Source organism: Argopecten irradians, chromosome 5 (genome assembly GCF_041381155.1).
Source record: "Argopecten irradians isolate NY chromosome 5, Ai_NY, whole genome shotgun sequence".
NCBI classification, from domain to species: domain Eukaryota; kingdom Metazoa; phylum Mollusca; class Bivalvia; order Pectinida; family Pectinidae; genus Argopecten; species Argopecten irradians.
In genome coordinates, this window is record NC_091138.1 from 22,762,777 (window position 1) to 22,784,677 (window position 21,901).

General features: G+C 34.3%; 2 protein-coding genes and 1 pseudogene across 2 annotated transcripts; 1 reads left to right on the plus strand and 2 right to left on the minus strand.

Annotated features, from left to right (window-relative positions):
- Positions 1-94: 94 nt before the first annotated feature.
- LOC138323246 (calcium-regulated heat-stable protein 1-like) lies at positions 95-8,055 on the minus strand. The gene is made up of 4 exons (XM_069267677.1): positions 7,945-8,055; positions 6,765-6,883; positions 6,534-6,674; positions 95-3,404 (listed from the first exon to the last, which is right to left on the minus strand). Exons 2-4 carry the CDS (start codon positions 6,875-6,877, stop codon positions 3,251-3,253), a joined length of 408 nt encoding a protein of 135 aa, XP_069123778.1. The 5' UTR covers positions 6,878-6,883; positions 7,945-8,055; the 3' UTR covers positions 95-3,250.
- On the plus strand, positions 7,982-11,191 carry LOC138324329 (uncharacterized; annotated as a pseudogene).
- Positions 11,192-11,339: 148 nt separating this feature from the next.
- Positions 11,340-19,303, minus strand: LOC138323247 (calcium-regulated heat-stable protein 1-like). Its single transcript, XM_069267678.1, has 4 exons — positions 19,195-19,303; positions 18,021-18,139; positions 17,790-17,930; positions 11,340-14,659 (listed from the first exon to the last, which is right to left on the minus strand). Exons 2-4 carry the CDS (start codon positions 18,131-18,133, stop codon positions 14,506-14,508), a joined length of 408 nt encoding a protein of 135 aa, XP_069123779.1. The 5' UTR covers positions 18,134-18,139; positions 19,195-19,303; the 3' UTR covers positions 11,340-14,505.
- Between the last annotated feature and the right edge of the window lie 2,598 nt (positions 19,304-21,901).

Here is a 21,901-nt window from a genome sequence, read left to right on the forward strand (position 1 = left end):
TCTATTCTTGCTATATGACTGATGAATCATTGCCAAAATAACATTATTAAAGGATAAAATATACATACTTTAAAACAAAACAACTCAGAAACAGTGAAATTTGGACGAGTTTTATTAAAGTCTAAAGGAAATGGATAACATTTATTCCTACTAAATACACTTTGGTAGTACTATAAGGATATGCCAGCGGTGACAATTGCCTTTCTACACCATGAGTAACCTACCAAAAGGATATCTGCTACAGTTGTGACGTCCTATACAAGGAGTATATATAACTTAGTCTGAACATACCTTCCATTAATTCTTACCACAGAAAATTTCACTAACACATACTTTTCTTAAAGTACATAAAATTACAATATCAAATTCACACCAATAAAGGAAATATAATGAACACATATATACATATCACTGTTGGAGACACACAGCTGATTGCAGTACTGACTTTACACTTTATCAATAAGTGCAGTGTGGGGTAGTGCAATCAGCCATGGTTCTCTCACAATGATATATACACACTTTAAGTACATGTATTTAAATTCTGCAATAGTCAGAACATTCGTCCAATACAGCTCACAAGTTAATGTTAAATGTCAACACATAACAATGCACCAGCAAATAATAGATCAACAACACAGGATCTTGACACAAATGTTCCATCTACGTACCAGACCAGAATACCAGAGGCTAAGAATTTATACCAATATAACAAGTGCCTGTGGTCGGAAGTTATGACACTTACATATCTGAAATTATGACACTTACATATCATATAGAAAGTACAAAATCAAAGGAAATATGCCTTAATTATTTGGAAGTCATGATCATGAGACATAAACATGGGAGAGACCAATATGAAAAAAAATACACAATTAATTGCAAAGAATCAAAATAGTTTGTGCCCTTTACTTGGTGAGATACATGCGTAGACTGGTATAGACTGGGTACATGCGTAGACTGGTATAGTCTGGGTTTGATGATAAGAATAAAGATGAGCCTTACTACTTCCTTTACCATAAATGAGTCATATTGCTTCCTGTAACAAATCCCTGATACTTGGCCGCCATTGGTTTTATGGGCACTTTATTTAGCTATTACATATCGTAGATATTAAATTGCGTCCTGGCATCACTGAACACTTTTAATAACAACAAAACCTGCCAAGTGATAAAATATTAAGGAACTGAAAATGTGTATGCAGAACTGAATCTACTTACAGCATAAGAATGATACACAAAAACATTTATTAAAACAAATAATACTTATCAAGCCATGTGTAAAGCAGTAGCATGGTCAATGATTTTGTTAAGTTTGAAATCATTTTACAGACATTTTTGTCAGTCATCACAATTGGAAAATTCCATATTTGTTTTACACAATGTTGGTATACGCAAACATTTTGACAAATGTGGATGGGTCCTGTACACAGGCAAAGTGTGTTATTTCACCTGTCAGAGTTACTGCCCTTGCTACCCTTCATCGGATCTAACTTAAAATGATTATCTGAAATTCCAATGTAATTACCTAAAACAAGTAATACTTATGACAGAAGTTTTTTGTATAAAGTTATTTCCAAAACATTAGGATAAAGGTGCTACACCGCCAACAAATACCATTATTATGGTAATGTTTACTTGCTGAATAAACACCGCACAAATTGGGTTTTTTTTTTTTTTTTTTTTACACTTTTACCATCATTGAAACATTTGAGCTTATTTTACCTAATAAAAGTGTTTAAAATAATTAATTGCATCCTGAAAAAATCCATGGTCTATATGCAATGGAATGAAGTAATAATTGCACAGACAACAAATTAAAAGCGAAATAGATTATTTTAAATGTATTTTGTGTTAATTAGACATATACATGTATATTGTCCAAATGATACTTATTGATTATGCTCTATGGCGGTGGAGCATCTTTAATCTAACTAGTGCCATTTTAAAAATACTGACTTAGACTATCGTTATAGATAATGACCATAAAACTGATAATTATCATTGGCATCAAAAGAAGCTAATTGACATGTTATTTAAAAGACATTAGAATCAGAAAATGGTTAAACGCCATAACAAAATAATATTTGTATAAAATAAATCTGTAAATCTGGGTTTTCTATCAAGTAGCTAAGAAGGAAGTGTTAATGATCTAACAGTATATATCTACATTGTATAGATAGGAATAGCACTAACCAGGTAATCATTTATTGTATTGCTGGATTACCTCCCTGGACCTTTCATTAAAAATCAACAAATTCAAAGTTTACATATGATATGAGTTATACATAAGAAATTACAATAGTCCATCTATAATTAATACAAAAACATTTCTGAATGATTATCATTAAAAAGTGTTATGTCAAGTACAAAGAAAACAGTGTGAGGGTGAGAAACCTTCAGTGAATACAAGATATGGACCAACGCCTGGATCAAACCTGTGTCCATAATTTTAAGTGGAATCGACACCTGAAGTGCATCAATGTTAAGAATGAAACATAGACATGTAGATCTTATGGACAAAACATACTCTCTCTTTGTTTAAATTAACTGCTTGTCAGTTGACTTTCTTGAAATAATTGATATTTTAAATATTGTTATCTTCCCCCTAAAATACATGGATGAATTAAATGTACATTTAAAGTTTTGACAATTCCGTCTTTTTCTCCATGTTAATTTGACATGACATTTCATGGTATCATGTATCAATCACTGGATACAGAGGTAGTAATGGTATGTTAAGTTTTGTCTCCCTTAGATTAAAATTTCCCACTCATATAATTATAAGTTAAGAACAGCCTTCGTAATTTTTTAAACAATGCCACCTACCCTTATCAACAGATAACATAACAACATAATTGTTAGCTTATTTTTCATTTGAGTGAGACTTTATACGCTCTAAGTTTAGATTAAAGTATTTCATCTCTAGCAGTCTATCCCTGTGTGTCTGCATAAATAACAAAGACTCAATGACTGGGTAGATAAATTGTCACTGTCAGTGTTAAACTTCTATTACATAATTAGAGAATAGACATCAATTTGACACATGATTATATTTTCAACGTTGGAATCAAAGAGTTGGTGATCCTACAAGCGTTGAAAATCAGACACATGGCCATAAATAGATTGGTTTTAGAACAGTTCTCTTTCACATTCCAAAGGTATAGGACAATGATAGCACTAGTCACCAAACATTGTACACGTTATCACACTGTTCTCCATGCATACATGTAAATATCTGATGTATCAGCTCCTCACTGGCCGCCGTCCCACTTCTCGTGTGAAACTCCCTCCTGTAAATGAGTAATCACTACGTGGACAGCATGATATTTCTCCATCTTGGGTGGAATTAAAAGCTTCTTGAATGACACATGGTCACCTTTCTTCGGTACATACTCTCCTTCAATACTACAATGACAAAACAGCAATTTTAGCAGAAGCTTTAAGGTATTGTCCATAACTAATACCAAAACTATACATTAAAAAAATAACATGAATACGACGTGTCCAGGACTCATCTAGCTGACTCCCCCAAAGTCACTGACAAAATATCTTAAAACATACAGAAACGACTATGAAAATGATTAATTTTAACATTTTCATGGTTTTGAGCATTTAAAAAGAAATGGTAATACATATATCATTGATAATGATAATTTGGTATTATGCAGCATCTGTAGTAGACAACTGTCTTGGTAGAAAGAGTCTGAGTGCAATGAATGTTGCATTTTTTCCAGAAATTAACTGGTTCTTATGAAAGTTGGAGTAGGCCAAACCCGCACCAGTAGAGTAAAGCACCTTTAATATGACTAGCTAAATTCCTATGCCTAAGTCCTATTACTTAAGTTTAAATTGCTTTAACAACTTTTGCAAGTACGTAATAAAACAGGTAATTATTTCTTGCTTTTGTATACCCTCTGGAAATTCAACTTGATTATTACTCCAACAATGTAAGAGGTATTGCAAAACGTGACACTTTTGAAACATTAAATAGATATCAAAGTACTGAAAGTACTAAAGGCAATACATATTTATTTGTATTTTCTTGAAAGTTAACATAACTTTGACAAAACATGTTGCCCATCCTTTAGCTTTGAACTGAATAGCAATTCTTGCTTCATAGTCAACAATATTAAAATTTAATTCATAAGTATTTCATCATGATTACATTATCAAATAATCATCAACAAAACCACCGAATCTGCATTGCAGGTTTATTTATTTACTCTGACACTCAACAGTGTGTTACAAGAGGTCAAACAATTGTAATACATATATGATGCATGGCGTACAGTAACCAAAATATTAGTGTTCGGTCAGCAATGAGAGGTCACTGAAACGCTTGATCTGCCATCACTTTTACATGTGTTCTGTCTGCTTGAATTCACATTCTGTGTTTTGTATTAACCAGCCTCCATATTTAAAACTAGGTCAAAATTTTACTGAATGGATGCATCATACTTCATCTGCTAAAATACTAGGGATGTCACGGTTCATGTTTTTTCAGCTCGGTTCGGTTTCAACTTTTTTTGATCGGTTTTCGGTTTTTTTCGGTTCGGTTCAGACAAATCTTAATTGAACACTTTTTAAGTCTATTTTCTATCAAAAACAAGTTTTGCTTTAGATTTGAAGATGGTATATCACTTCAACAAATGGTTTTTTTCTTTATCAAAATTTTACTTCTAATTAAAAACATATAATTAATTGTGTCCTGAAAAATAATCCACAGCACTATATCCTATATAGATTGAAGTACTAAAAGTGCATGCAGCAAAGAAATTCATTAATTATTTTATATCATTTTGTGTCTTAATTAGACATATAACACGATTAAATACCAATTTTTGTTCAAATATTGAGTAATGAGTATCATTTATGATCTGTCAGCAGTGGAACATCTTTAAAAATTCTAATTGAACATTTTCTTATCTTTTTAACTCTTTCAGTACTATTGACACATTAATCAGTCACAGAGAGATATATGTCCTCGTATCCTTTATGGTACATTATTTCGTCACTAAAACTTTTCTCATATCCTTCATGATGCATTATTATGTGATGATTGACATGTGAAAATCGTAAGTTTTACCGCAAATCAATACATCGGTATTATCTCAGAAAAAGTGTTTAAAAAGTATTATGCATTGGAATTATAATAGAGATAAACATTATTACGTACCAGGTGCATGTTCAATCGTAAAATGGTTTAATTCACGGAATATTGGCCGACGGAAACGGGATTGTTTACAATCGGCAACACAATGGCGGCTTGATTTAGCTGCCGATATTCTGCGGGATTGTTATCGAAAAAAATATAATAAAAAAATCATCAATTATAAAATATCAAACAATAAGTGAAATATATCATTTAGATATTATGTATGTGCAAAAAAATGTCCGCAGACAGCAAAAAACGATCTTCTGAATGACTGAACTTGCACACGTGTTACACATATATGTCGGTCAACAGGTGTATTTCTCGGGATTCTGACAAACAACTTCGCCGTATTTTCAATGAAATAATCTGCAATACAGTTTATACACGTAAATTACAGGTATTAAAGGACAGTTATTTTTTTTAATGAACCGAACCGAAACTAAGAATTATCGTACCGAACCGAACCGTACGGTTGAATTTTTCGATTAACCGTATTTTCGGTTAACCGTGACACTCCTATAAAATACCACTTTATGAGGCCTTGGGTTATGTTTTTACTATATAAATGTGATATTCAATACGTAAGTACACATCAATGTTATCTTTGTTAGAGCTATAAATATTGATATTATTGCACTTTTCCTTCCACCTTCATCTGACATCGGAAGCTGCATCAAAGAAATTAGCCTTCGGAAATAAGAGTCGATAGTCAGCAAAATAATGTCTGATAAAATAATGGCTGACTAGTTGACTCTCATGCTATGGGAGTATTTACGATTGGGTATATATGGGTATGGCATATTCAATCTGCTTGATACTATATGATTAGGAATATGAATGACATCAATTAATATTGTAAACAATGTTGTGAATTAATTTTTCCAGGAATTTCTTTTTATTTTTCAAAAGGATGTATGTAAATTTTGTTTCATTGCTATATGGAAGAATTCCATGCTTCACTAAATTGTTCCTTTAAAGAATGTCATATTATTGAGCAGACTAACATATTATTGCCATTAAGATTTTGGCAGCAACCATGCCATTTGACTTGACAAAAGTTGAAAGACCAAATTTTTCTGTAGCAAAGAGAGAATTCAAGTAAGTTTATGGCATATAAAGTGATGTTCGAAAAGGATATTTAAAGTTGTATTCAATATTAATATATATTAGATATGCTCCAATTTTCCACCATTCTAATTGACTCAATGTTTCTATTTTTAGAAACACTGAGTCAATATTCCTATTGTGACGTCACTCACTATTCGATATTGCGATTGTGATGTCACAATACCCCGAGTTCTATCAGGGCATTATAACACCATATGGACTGTATCAAAGGTCCATAATTGGTATTTATTATTGAATAATAAAACACTTACTCGGAAATATGAACAAATAAGGTTTCTTTTTCATGTTCAGTCTGATCCTCCTCGAGTTCCTGAATAAAGCCGTGACCCTTCTCTCTACAGAAATTCTTCACAATACCTTTGTATACAGCACTTTTGGAGGCAACTTCTGACCTTGAAAACAACAAGAATAGCATTTTTATTAAAGTGTCGAAAAATGGACTACACAAAAGTTGGTATATGACTTGAATTGACAGTACTTACTGTGATTGTGTTCTAGCTCGTCTGGTTGGGATTGGACTTGGAACTAGGAAACGATTTATTGGAGACCCCATTAGTTTCGCATTGTTAGATGCTTGGCATTGTGGTATATCCATAATTCTCTGGTAAAAGAAAACAAACACAGTAAGATAATCTCCTTAAATCATTAAATATTCGAATAGAAACCTATCTAAGACCAGAAACATATATACAAAGAGATTGGCAACTCCTCCAAATTTACGATCAGCAGATGTACCTTTGTATGTGCTTAGGGTTTTTAGATAAACTCTTAAATAGTTGAATATAAAAGAATAACTTTGATATGTTGTAAAAGTTCAGTAATTTTCAGATGGTTTGGGTACAATTTTGGATAAAAAAAAATATTTGAACTTATTTATTAATAAACAAAACACACTTCCGGTTTTGAATGCCTGATTTTCAAAAAACCATGTAAAATTGCTTATTTTCGTGCTCTCAAAAATAATATCAATTAACATCAATCGGGAAAACTTAAAGTTGGAAAACTAATCACATCAAACCATGATATAATGTTTAAACTTTGTGTTGATGAAAATATCATGTTTAAAAGAATACACTTAAAAGTAGTTAGCCAAGGCAAAACTTCTATAAACCGGAGGCCCCTCTGCCTGTCAACAATGACAAAGAAGGAGTTTCTACTTTTCAGCTCCAAAAACAATAGGATAGGTAGGCAGCTAGTTTTTGTACGGTAGGTAAGATTTTTTATCTGCATGAAAAAATCCATAAAAAAACATACGTATATATTTATTATGTATGCATGTATATTGTGTCATGCTCCTAAGGCTGTGGTATTGTACCAGATTAGATCGATCCTTACGCAGGTTTGTACCCAACCTGATTATTATCGCTCCGCAGCTGGGTAGGGTGTGGGGAGGTCTTATTGAGAACAAAAGCGGTAACCAAACCGAAGTAATCTTTATTTGCCTATACTAATTTTGGACTATGTGGTGTGGGAGGGTGTACGTGTGTGTATGTGGGTCTGGACTGGCCGGGGAACACCCTCTATTGAGATATCTGATCATGGAGATAACTCTTTGAACAACAACCGTCGCAACACATCTAAATATCGGATTGAATTGATACAGAGTTGATCATTAACTACAAATTAACTACATGTTAAAATGTTATATTGTGACATCCTTACCAGATACAATCAGCAGCGAATGTAAAAAGATGTAAACATGAAACCAAAACAGCGAATCAAATATGGCGGTGCCGACTCTCTAAACAATTGTTGTTCGAGTAAATAATATAAACAAAATACAATGACACAAATTGGTCAAATGAAGTGGGTAAAACATCTATTCAAATGTTACAAATCTATTGTCTGTTTAATTATTTACACCCAACAGAAAATATGGCTATGATAAAACTTTTGTTTAGAGACCACAACTTTCGATCGCGGTTAATTAAACGTTTTGAAAGAAAGCGAGGGAAGGTATGGGTATAAACCAGAATTTGATAGATTTGTGTCGTAATGGACATGCCACTGGCATTTACTGGCGTATAGTGATACTATATTTTCATTTCTAAAATGAATATTGTTCTAGTTGAAAATATGTTCTAACACATGACTTAAGACAATGCTTTAAAGATGATCGACCACCGACGATAGCCCATCCTCGATACTCCAGGGCTTCCGATCACTTACGATCTCTTACACCCCTGGACTATCTCATAGTGAAATACGCCGATTCCGGGATACAAGGAACTCTTCTGGGTAGGGAGGTAGAAAATGTAGACTGGTTCCCTTCCCTTAGTTCTCTACTCTCCGCCAGGCTGCGCGTCCGCTCAACTAGGGTCCTCGTGAAGCATACGCAAGGGAGGTAACACTGAGGGCGGGAACCAGTCTAGTAGAAAATGTTGATTTGGTCATGTGACCGCGAAAAAATTTAGGGCAACTTTTTTCCGTCATGGCGGGTGACAACTTTTAGCAGGGTGGAATATTCAATCGTCCGGGTTAAAGGTCATAGTCCGTAATACTTGCTCGATAACGGATTACTAAGATAAACTGTTATGTTTGTGTTTCTTATATGTTTTATTGAGTTATGGAAAAATGCACCCAGGTAAGTTATACAATAAATGTGAGTTAGACGTCAGCTACCGTTGATTTTCAACTGCTAGGCGACAGCTCCATTTGATGCGGTAATTTACATATCATTTCCTTATTAAGTGTTCAAATTTAATTTTCGTGCATATTTGGATTAAATTTAATATAATTTGTTCTGATAATTAATGTTAAATGTTCTGTCATGATCACAGGTGTTCGTTTCTAATATAAGTATAAGTATAATACTGGGTATTATACTTCTACTTATATTAGAAACGAACACCTGTGGTCATGATATGTAATTTTCCACCCGTGTACAATCATTACATATGCCGCCATTTTGTTTCAAATGTGCCCTAAATTAAGTCACGTGGTGAAGAAAGTCACATGTTAAATCAAATGGTACTCTGGAAACGTCATCAATGAAGCTCAGATGCTTTACATGAAAGAAAAGTACCAAGCGAAGAAAGAACAGGAGGATATGTATGCCGAATGGGAAAAGCGGCGAATTTCAGCGTTCAAACCCGTATCAAAATACGCAGAAATGGACGCGGAAGAAAGCAATAGTTCATCCGGTGTCCAATATCGCTTTCTCGATTTTGTTCCCGATTTTGAGGATTTTCTTCTCATACTGGAGGAAGACTCCAAATTCGATCCTAGATTTAAAAGAGCAAAGCAAATCAGCAGGAAAATCGCAAGAAGGTACAACATTGCAAAGGAAAATATTTCTGGTATAGCGGGAGTAGAATCTGACAAGAAAACACAAAATACCTCCTCAAAATTACCTCCTATCTCAGAGAAAGGAACTCATCGGAAGAAAAGCTTTCGATCAAGCGATAACAAATCTAGGTTGTCGTCTAGGACCCCAACCGGCGCTCGTAGAATTTCCGCATTTGGTAAAAACAGCATGACCACTATGTATATCAGCGAAAAAGTAGATAATGAGAAAACAGCTCATGAAGTTGGTGTCGTAACAGCTTCAAAGTCATGCGAAAAGCACGTGTTGGAGCACGGCGGAAGGCGCAGCTCCCATAGAGGATCCCTTTGTAAAAATATTGTTCTTAAGGATGGTAAGAAAAAGAAGACATCACCGGCGCGCCATCACAGGAAATCCCCTCGATCTACCTCACATCTCCTGTCGGTGCCAGCTACATGTTGTACCAACCTGTGGCGCCAAAGGTCGACACAAAGAGAAGAACAACAATCCATGTGACAAATACTTCTGGTGTTATCGCTGAAGAGGAATTCGAACAAGATCGGCCATCAACGAAAGCAGTAGATCTTGAGCCTAGCGAAAAGTGTATATCAAGCGATGATGATCAAGATGATACGCCCGACTTTGAAAATTTGTTCGATTCAAGAAAACTTAACACAAAATACAGTTTTGAACGATTGCGTGGGAAAAACTTCCACAAGAAGAAGCCGGCATTTTTCGGTGTTTTAAAGAAATACTACAAACTGCAGAAAGCTGCCGATGCGTTTTCCGGCCACAAATCTAAACGTAAATCGGTGTTTTCAACGTTTACTTGATAAAGATCAGCCACGGAAGGCATCAGAAACGGACGTGGTCGGAAAGCTGAAGACCTACAACTTCCTCTACCATAGACAAAGAACAAAGACAGAGGTCGATCCGTGCGACTTCAGTAGCCTCTCTATGGATACATTCCGGGCTAACCTCATCCGGGCACTCGACGATTTCGTCGTCAGGAAGGAACGTGTAGTATCAAACATCGGTGCAAAAAGTACAACTCACATAACATTCACCAAACAATCTATTTTTAATCACAGGGAATAAAAATCGCTCACAGTGCAGTGGTTTCAGTGTATCATGAATCAAGTAATCATTATTACATATCGTCATATTGTTAATGAAGGATTTTATTTCAATGCTTAGCTGTAAACAAAAACGTCTTTGCATACCATACTTTTGTTTTTACTTTGTGTATTCCATTTCCCTACATTTTGCAGGCACATTTCCCTTTTGATAAATGGAAATCCAAACTGTCAACGAAGTCCAGACTTATATATACATACAACTGTATATCAATATACTAAGCCAGTCCATGACATCAACAAGTTATCGGCTTTAAAAACTCAAATTGCACCTGAAATACATAGGCAAGTCATTGTTCGAGATTGAAAAATATTCAAAGGAACTTATCTTTGTCTTTAATTTTTCCTCATTTCATTGTCCCAAATGACCTTGACCTTTTACCAGGAGACCTTTTGTTCCTTTTACTTTTATTTGGAAAATATCACAACACAATATTAAACTTCTTTTTGGTCCTTGCAGCCATTTTGAAAATTGGCCTAGGAGCAATTTTGGACGGGTAATACACATGAACAGTAACGGTCAAGAGTCCATTAGATCTAACAAGGGCTACTATAATTGTCCTCTATTCTTGCTATATGACTGATGAATCATTGCCAAAATAACATTATTAAAGGATAAAATATACATACTTTAAAACAAAACAACTCAGAAACAGTGAAATTTGGACGAGTTTTATTAAAGTCTAAAGGAAATGGATAACATTTATTCCTACTAAATACACTTTGGTAGTACTATAAGGATATGCCAGCGGTGACAATTGCCTTTCTACACCATGAGTAGCCTACCAAAAGGATATCTGCTACAGTTGTGACGTCCTATACAAGGAGTATATATAACTTAGTCTGAACATACCTTCCATTAATTCTTACCACAGAAAATTTCACTAACACATACTTTTCTTAAAGTACATAAAATTACAATATCAAATTCACACCAATAAAGGAAATATAATGAACACATATATACATATCACTGTTGGAGACACACAGCTGATTGCAGTACTGACTTTACACTTTATCAATAAGTGCAGTGTGGGGTAGTGCAATCAGCCCTGGTTCTCTCACAATGATATATACACACTTTAAGTACATGTATTTAAATTCTGCAATGGTCAGAACATTCGTCCAATACAGCTCACAAGTTAATGTTAAATGTCAACACATAACAATGCACCAGCAAATAATAGATCAACAACACAGGATCTTGACACAAATGTTCCATCTACGTACCAGACCAGAATACCAGAGGCTAAAGAATTTATACCAATATAACAAGTGCCTGTGGTCGGAAGTTATGACACTTACATATCTGAAATTATGACACTTACATATCATATAGAAAGTACAAAATCAAAGGAAATATGCCTTAATTATTTGCAAGTCATGATCATGAGACATAAACATGGGAGAGACCAATATGAAAAAAATACACAATTAATTGCAAAGAATCAAAATAGTTTGTGCCCTTTACTTGATGAGATACATGCGTAGACTTGTATAGACTGGGTACATGCGTAGACTGGTATAGTCTAGGTTTGATGATAAGAATAAAGATGAGCCTTACTACTTCCTTTACCATAAATGAGTCATATTGTTTCCTGTAACAAATTCCCGATACTTGAATTGGCCGCCATTGGTTTTATGGGCACTTTATTTAGCTATTACATATCGTAGATATTAAATTGCGTCCTGGCATCACTGAACACTTTCAATAACAACAAAACCTGCCAAGTGATAAAATATTAAGGAACTGAAAATGTGTATGCAGAACTGAATCTACTTACAGCATAAGAATGATACACAAAAACATTTATTAAAACAAATAATACTTATCAAGCCATGTGTAAAGCAGTAGCATGGTCAATGATTTTGTTAAGTTTGAAATCATTTTACAGACATTTTTGTCAGTCATTACAATTGGAAAATTCCATATTTGTTTTACACAATATTGGTATACGCAAACATTTTGACAAATGTGGATGGGTCCTGTACACAGGCAAAGTGTGTTATTTGACCTGTCAGAGTTACTGCCCTTGCTACCCTTCATCGGATCTAACTTAAAATGATTATCTGAAATTCCAATGTAATTACCTAAAACAAGTAATACTTATGACAGAAGTTTTTTGTATAAAGTTATTTCCAAAACATTAGGATAAAGGTGCTACACCGCCAACAAATACCATTATTATGGTAATGTTTACTTGCTGAATAAAGACCGCACAAATTGTTTGTTTGGTTTTTTTTTTTTACACTTTTACCATCATTGAAACATTTGAGCTTATTTTACCTAATAAAAGTGTTTAAAATAATTAATTGCATCCTGAAAAAATCCATGGTCTATATGCAATGGAATGAAGTAATAATTGCAGACAACAAATTAAAAGCGAAATAGATTATTTTAAATGTATTTTGTGTTAATTAGACATATACAATGTACATGTATATTGTCCAAATGATACTTATTGATTATGCTCTATGGCGGTGGAGCATCTTTAATCTAACTAGTGCCATTTTAAAAATACTGACTTAGACTATCGTTATAGATAATGACCATAAAACTGATAATTATCATTGGCATCAAAAGAAGCTAATTGACATGTTATTTAAAAGACATTAGAATCAGAAAATGGTTAAACGCCATAACAAAATAATATTTGTATAAAATAAATCTGTAAATCTGGGTTTTCTATCAAGTAGCTAAGAAGGAAGTGTTAATGATCTAACAGTATATATCTACATTGTATAGATAGGAATAGCACTAAACAGGTAATCATTTATTGTATTGCTGGATTACCTCCCTGGACCTTTCATTAAAAATCAACAAATTCAAAGTTTACATATGATATCAGTTATACATAAGAAATTACAATAGTCCATCTATAATTAATACAAAAACATTTCTGAATGATTATCATTAAAAAGTGTTATGTCAAGTACAAAGAAAACAGTGTGAGGGTGAGAAACCTTCAGTGAATACAAAATATGGACCAACGCCTGGATCAAACCTGTGTCCATAATTTTAAGTGGAATCGACACCTGAAGTGCATCAATGTTAAGATTGAAACAAAGACATGTAGATCTTATGGACAAAACATACTCTCTCTTTGTTTAAATTAACTGCTTGTCAGTTGACTTTCTTGAAATAATTGATATTTTTAATATTGGTATCTTCCCCCTAAAATACATGGATGAATTAAATGTACATTTAAAATTTTGACAATTCCGTCTTCTTCTCCATGTTAATTTGACATGACATTTCATGGTATCATGTATCAATCACTGGATACAGAGGTAGTAATGGTATGTTAAGTTTTTGTCTCCCTTAGATTAAAATTTCCCACTCATATAATTATAAGTTAAGAACAGCCTTCGTAATTTTTTAAACAATGCCACCTACCCTTATCAACAGATAACATAAAAACATAAGTGTTAGCTTATTTTTCATTTGAGTGAGACTTTATACGCTCTAAGTTTAGATTAAAGTATTTCATCTCTAGCAGTCTATCCCTGTGTGTCTGCATAAATAACAAAGACTCAATGACTGGGTAGATAAATTGTCACTGTCATTGTTAAACTTCTATTACATAATTAGAAAATAGACATCAATTTGACACATGATTATATTTTCAACGTTGGAATCAAAGAGTTGGTGATCCTACAAGCGTTGAAAATCAGACACATGGCCATAAATAGATTGGTTTTAGAACAGTTCTCTTTCACATTCCAAAGGTATAGGACAATGATAGCACTAGTCACCAAACATTGTACATGTTATCACACTGTTCTCCATGCATACATGTAAATATCTGATGTATCAGCTCCTCACTGGCCGCCGTCCCACTTCTCGTGTGAAACTCCCTCCTGTAAATGAGTAATCACTACGTGGACAGCATGATATTTCTCCATCTTGGGTGGAATTAAAAGCTTCTTGAATGACACATGGTCACCTTTCTTCGGTACATACTCTCCTTCAATACTACAATGACAAAACAGCAATTTTAGCAGAAGCTTTAAGGTATGTCCATAACTAATACCAAAACTATATATTTAAAAAATAACATGAATACAATGTGTCCAGGACTCATCTAGCTGACTCCCCCAAAGTCACTGACAAAATATCTTAAAACATACAGAAACGACTATGAAAATGATAAATTTTAACATTTTCATGGTTTTGAGCATTTAAAAAGAAATGGTAATACATATATCATTGATAATGATAATTTGGTATTATGCAGCATCTGTAGTAGACAACTGTCTTGGTAGAAAGAGTCTGAGTGCAATGAATGTTGCATTTTTTCCAGAAATTAACTGGTTCTTATGAAAGTTGGAGTAGGCCAAACCCGCACCAGTAGAGTAAAGCACCTTTAATATGACTAGCTAAATTCCTATGCCTAAGTCCTATTATTTAAGTTTAAATTGCTTTAACAACTTTTTCAAGTACGTAATAAAACAGGTAATTATTTCTTGCTTTTGTATACCCTCTGGAAATTCAACTTGATTATTACTCCAACAATGTAAGAGGTATTGCAAAACGGGACTCTTTTGAAACATTAAATAGATATCAAAGTACTGAAAGTACTAAAGGCAATACATATTTATTTGTATTTTCTTGAAAGTTAACATAACTTTGACAAAACATGTTGCCCATCCTTTAGCTTTGAACTGAATAGCAATTCTTGCTTCATAGTCAACAATATTAAAATTTAATTCATAAGTATTTCATCATGATTACATTATCAAATAATCATCAACAAAACCACCGAATCTGCATTGCAGGTTTATTTATTTACTCTGACACTCAACAGTGTGTTACAAGAGGTCAAACAATTGTAATACATATATGATGCATGGCGTACAGTAACCAAAATATTAGTGTTCGGTCAGCAATGAGAGGTCACTGAAACGCTTGATCTGCCATCACTTTTACATGTGTTCTGTCTGCTTGAATTCACATTCTGTGTTTTGTATTAACCAGCCTCCATATTTAAAACTAGGTCAAAATTTTACTGAATGGATGCATCATACTTCATCTGCTAAATTACTACTGTAGGGATGTCACGGTTCATGTTTTTTCAGCTCGGTTTGGTTTCAACTTTTTTTGATCGGTTTTCGGTTTTTTCGGTTCGGTTCAGACAAATCTTAATTGAACACTTTTTAAGTCTATTTTCTATCAAAAACAAGTTTTGCTTTAGATTTAAAGATGGTATATCACTTCAACAAATGGTTTTTTTCTTTATCAAAATTTTACTTCTAATTAAAAACATATAATTAATTGTGTCCTGAAAAATAATCCACAGCACTATATCCTATATAGATTGAAGTACTAAAAGTGCATGCAGCAAAGAAATTCATTAATTATTTTATATCATTTTGTGTCTTAATTAGACATATAACACGATTAAATACCAATTTTTGTTCAAATATTGAGTAATGAGTATCATTTATGATCTGTCAGCAGTGGAACATCTTTAAAAATTCTAATTGAACATTTTTTTATCTTTTTAACTCTTTCAGTACAATTGACACATTAATCAGTCACAGAGAGATATATGTCCTCGTATCCTTTATGGTACATTATTTCGTCACTAAAACTTTTCTCATATCCTTCATGATGCATTATTATGTGATGATTGACATGTGAAAATCGTAAGTTTTACCGCAAATCAATACATCGGTATTATCTCAGAAAAAGTGTTTAAAAAGTATTATGCATTGGAATTATAATAGAGATAAACATTATTACGTACCAGGTGCATGTTCAATCGTAAAATGGTTTAATTCACGGAATATTGGCCGACGGAAACGGGATTGTTTACAATCGGCAACACAATGGCAGCCTGATTTAGCTGCCGATATTCTGCAGGATTGTTATCGAAAAAAATACAATAAAAAAATCATCAATTATAAAATATCAAACAATAAGTGAAATATATCATTTAGATATTATGTATGTGCAAAAAAATGTCCGCAGACAGCAAAAAACGATCTTCTGAATGACTGAACTTGCACACGTGTTACACATATATGTCGGTCAACAGGTGTATTTCTCGGGATTCTGACAAACAAGTTCGCCGTATTTTCAATGAAATAATCTGCAATACAGTTTATACACGTAAATTACAGGTATTAAAGGACAGTTATTTTTTTTAATGAACCGAACCGAAACTAAGAATTATCGTACCGAACCGAACCGTACGGTTGAATTTTTCGATTAACCGTATTTTCAGTTAACCGTGACACTCCTATAAAATACCACTTTATGAGGCCTTGGGTTATGTTTTTACTATATAAATGTGATATTCAATACGTAAGTACACATCAATGTTATCTTTGTTAGAGCTATAAATATTGATATTATTTCATTTTTCCTTCCGTCTTCATCTGACATCGGAAGCTGCATCAAAGAAATTAGCCTTCTGAAATAAGAGTCGATAGTCAGCAAAATAACGTCTGATAAAATAATGGCTGACTAGTTGACTCTCATGCTATGAAAGTATTTACGATTGGGTATATATGGGTATGGCATATTCAATCTGCTTGATACTATATGATTAGGAATATGAATGACATCAATTAATATTGTAAACAATGTTGTGAATTAATTTTTCCAGGAATTTCTTTTTATTTTTCAAAAGGATGTATGTAAATTTTGTTTCATTGCTATATGGAAGAATTCCATGCTTCACTAAATTGTTCCTTTAAAGAATGTCATATTATTGAGCAGACTAACATATTATTGCCATTAAAATTTTGGCAGCAACCATGCCATTTGACTTGACAAAAGTTGAAAGACCAAATTTTTCTGTAGCAAGGAGAATTCAAGTAAGTTTATGGCATATAAAGTGATGTTCGAAAAGGATATTCAAAGTTGTATTCAATATTCATATATATTAGATAAGCTCCAATTTTCCACCATTCTAATTGACTCAATGTTTCTAATTTTAGAAACACTGAGTCAATATTCCTATTGTGACGTCACTCACTATTCGATATTGCGATTGTGATGTCACAATACCCCGAGTTCTATCAGGGCATTATAACACCATATGGACTGTATCAAAGGTCCATAATTGGTATTTATTATTGAATAATAAAACACTTACTCGGAAATATGAACAAATAAGGTTTCTTTTTCATGTTCAGTCTGATCCTCCTCGAGTTCCTGAATAAAGCCGTGACCCTTCTCTCTACAGAAATTCTTCACAATACCTTTGTATACAGCACTTTTGGAGGCAACTTCTGACCTTGAAAACAACAAGAATAGCATTTTTATTAAAGTGTCGAAAAATGGACTACACAAAAGTTGGTATATGACTTGAATTGACAGTACTTACTGTGATTGTGTTCTAGCTCGTCTGGTTGGGATTGGACTTGGAACTAGGAAACGATTTATTGGAGACCCCATTAGTTTCGCATTGTTAGATGCTTGGCATTGTGGTATATCCATAATTCTCTGGTAAAAGAAAACAAACACAGTAAGATAATCTCCTTAAATCATTAAATATTAGAATAGAAACCTATCTAAGACCAGAAACATATATACAAAGAGATTGGCAACTCCTCCAAATTTACGATCAGCAGATGTACCTTTGTATGTGCTTAGGGTTTTTAGATAAACTCTTAAATAGTTGAATATAAAAGAATAACTTTGATATGTTGTAAAAGTTCAGTAATTTTCAGATGGTTTGGGTACAATTTTGGATAAAAAAAAATATTTGAACTTATTTATTAATAAACAAAACACACTTCTGGTTTTGAATGCCTGATTTTCAAAAAACCATGTAAAATTGCTTATTTTCGTGCTCTCAAAAATAATATCAATTAACATCAATCGGGAAAAGTTGGAAAACTAATCACATCAAACCATGATATAATGTTTAAACTTTGTGTTGATGAAAATATCATGTTTAAAAGAATACACTTAAAAGTAGTTAGCCAAGGCAAAACTTCTATAAACCGGAGGCCCCTCTGCCTGTCAACAATGACAAAGAAGGAGTTTCTACTTTTCAGCTCCAAAAACAATAGGGTAGGTAGGCAGCTAGTTTTTGTACGGTAGGTAAGATTTTTTATCTGCATGAAAAAAATCCATAAAAAAACATACGTATATATGTATTATGTATGCATGTATATTGTGTCATGCTCCTAAGGCTGTGGTATTGTACCAGATTAGATCGATCCTTACGCAGGGTTGTACACAACCTGATTATTATCGCTCCGCAGCTGGGTAGGGTGTGGGGAGGTCTTATTGAGAACAAAAGCGGTAACCAAACCGAAGTAATCTTTATTTGCCTATACTAATTTGGACTATGTGGTGTGGGAGGGTGTACGTGTGTGTATGTGGGTCTGGACTGGCCGGGGAACACCCTCTATTGAGATATCTGATCAGGGAGACAACTCTTTGAACAACAACCGTCGCAACACATCTAAATGTCGGATTGAATTGATACAGAGTTGATCATTAACTACAAACTAACTACATGTTTAAATGTTAAATTGTGACATCCTTACCAGATACAATCAGCAGCGAATGTAAAAAGATGTAAACATGAAACCAAAACAGCGAATCAAATATGGCGGTGCCGACTCTCTAAACAATTGTTGTTCGAGTAAATAATAGAAACAAAATACAATGACACAAATTGGTCAGGTGAAGAGGGTAAAACATCTATTCAAATGTTACAAATCTATTGTCTGTTTAATTATTTACACCCAACAGAAAATATGGCTATGAAAACTTTGTTTAGAGAACACAACTTTCGATCGCGGTTAATTAAACGTTTTGAAAGAAAGCGAGGGAAGGTATGGGTATAAACCAGAATTTGATAGATTTGTGTCGTAATGGACATGCTACTGGCATTTACTGGCGTATAGTGATACTATATTTTCATTTCTAAAATGAATATTGTTCAAGTTTAAAATATGTTCTAAGCATGACTTAAGACAATGCTTTAAAGATGATCGACCACCGACGATAGCCCATCCTCGATACTCCAGGGCTTCCGATCACTTACGATCTCTACACCCCTGGACTATCTCATAGTGAAATACGCCGATTCCGGGATACAAGGAACTCTTCTGGGTAGGAGGTAGAAAATGTAGACTGGTTCCCTTCCCTTAGTTCTCTACTCTCCGCCAGGCTGCGCTCCGCTCACTAGGGTCCTCAGTGAAGCATACGCAAGGGAGGTAACTGAGGCGGGAACCAGTCTAGTAGAAAATGTTGATTTGGTCATGTGACCGCGAAAAATTTAGGGCACTTTTTTCCGTCATGGCGGTGACACTTTTAGGCAGAGAATATCAATGTCCGGGTAAAGGTCATAGTCGGTAATACTTGCTCGATAACGGATACTAAGATAAACTGTTATGTTTTGTGTTTCTTATTTGTTATTGAGTTTTGGAAAAATGCACCCCGGTAAGTTATACAATAAATGTGAGTTAGACGTCAGCTACCGTTGATTTTCAACTGCTAGGCGACAGCTCCATTTGATGCGGTAATTTACATGTCATTTCCTTATTAAGTGTTCAAATTTAATTTTCGTGCATATTTGGATTAAATTTAATACAATTTGTTCTGATAATTAATGTTAAATGTTCTGTCATGATCACAGGTGTTCGTTTCTAATATAAGTATAAGTATAATACTGGGTATTATACTTCTACTTATATTAGAAACGAACACCTGTGGTCATGATATGTAATTTTCCACCCGTGTACAATCATTACATATGCCGCCATTTTGTTTCAAATGTGCCCTAAATTAAGTCACGTGGTGATGAAAGTCACATGACTAAACTGACTGAATGTTGTATCCCGGAATCGGAGTATTGAAGGCAGCTCAGCGGAAAACATTTGACCAATCACAGGCTAGCAAAGATTTCCTTTGAAGACTACAGAGAGAGCGACGCCTAACATCAAAGCCACACAGTCAACCACAGTGTACCGTTATACGGCTCTTTTGATGTACATCAAATGACTAAATTACCTGTTCTATTCTGTTGCCTCCAGTTTTACCATGAGATAGTCCAGGGGTGTAGAGATCGTAAGTGATCGGAACCCCTGGAATATCGAGGATGACCGGAGGATAGCCCTGCCTAAGCTTACTCATCGTTTGAACAATAACTGATGTTAAACCGTGTTTTATAAAATGACTTGTTTTGCTTTTGGTGCATGTGTAATCCATGCGTCATTCCATATGGAGCCTGTCCTGTATGTAGGCTAGGTTTTAAGCCTTTGGTTGAGCACACGTCACAGGAAGGAAGGCTCTGGGTTCTGTCCCCTGGCCGAACACCAAAGTCTTAAAAGTGGTAGTTTCAACTACTGCTTAGCGCTCAGCATCAAGGGAGTGGGACGACTGGTTCGCCCTTTGTTAGTATAATGTGACCGGATGGGGTGTCTTCGGCGGCATGCTTCAGTGATATAGTACTATAAAATGGGAAGGAGTTCCACTAAACAATAAGACACAACACGAGTATACTGCAGTCTCCCAAATCTAATTAAAATTTGACTTGTATTTCCGCTCCACTACAATGTTCTGTGTTACGCTCAGTAAATTAGAGCATCGAAGTAAAGCGGAATTACAATTCTATTTCTAATTTAATACACTGCAGTCATTCAAAAGTTTTAAACACACGGATGCTATACTGTATATAATTAATCAATGTGATAAACTTTTTAGCCCTCCATCATCAGATGGTGGGCTATTCATATCGCCTCTCGTCCATGGTCCGTCGTCCGTCCGTCCTTTCGTCCGTTAACAATTCTTGTTACCGCTATTTCTCAGGAAGGGATCTGTCTCAAATTTCACATGCAGGTTCCCCTAGGGTCCTTGTTGTGGAAATTGCATTTTCAGACCGATCGATGACCAAGATGGCCGACAGGCCGCCATCTTGGATTTTGATAGTTAAAATTTGTTACCGCTATTTCTCAAAAGGTACTAAAGGGACCCGTCTCCAATTTCACATGCAGGTTTCCCTAGGGTCTTAGTTTTGCACTTTTAATTTTGATACCAATCGGTGAACAAGATGACCTATGTACAGGCCGCCATCTTGGATTTTGATAGTTAAAGTTTGTTACTGCTATTTTTCAGTCTAAAAATTGCATGTGCAGGTTCCCTTAGGTCCCTGGCTGTTCATATTGCATTTAGGGATCGATCGGTAAACAAGATGGCCAACAGTCCGCCATCTTGGATTACATAATTAAAGACTGTTACCGCTATTTC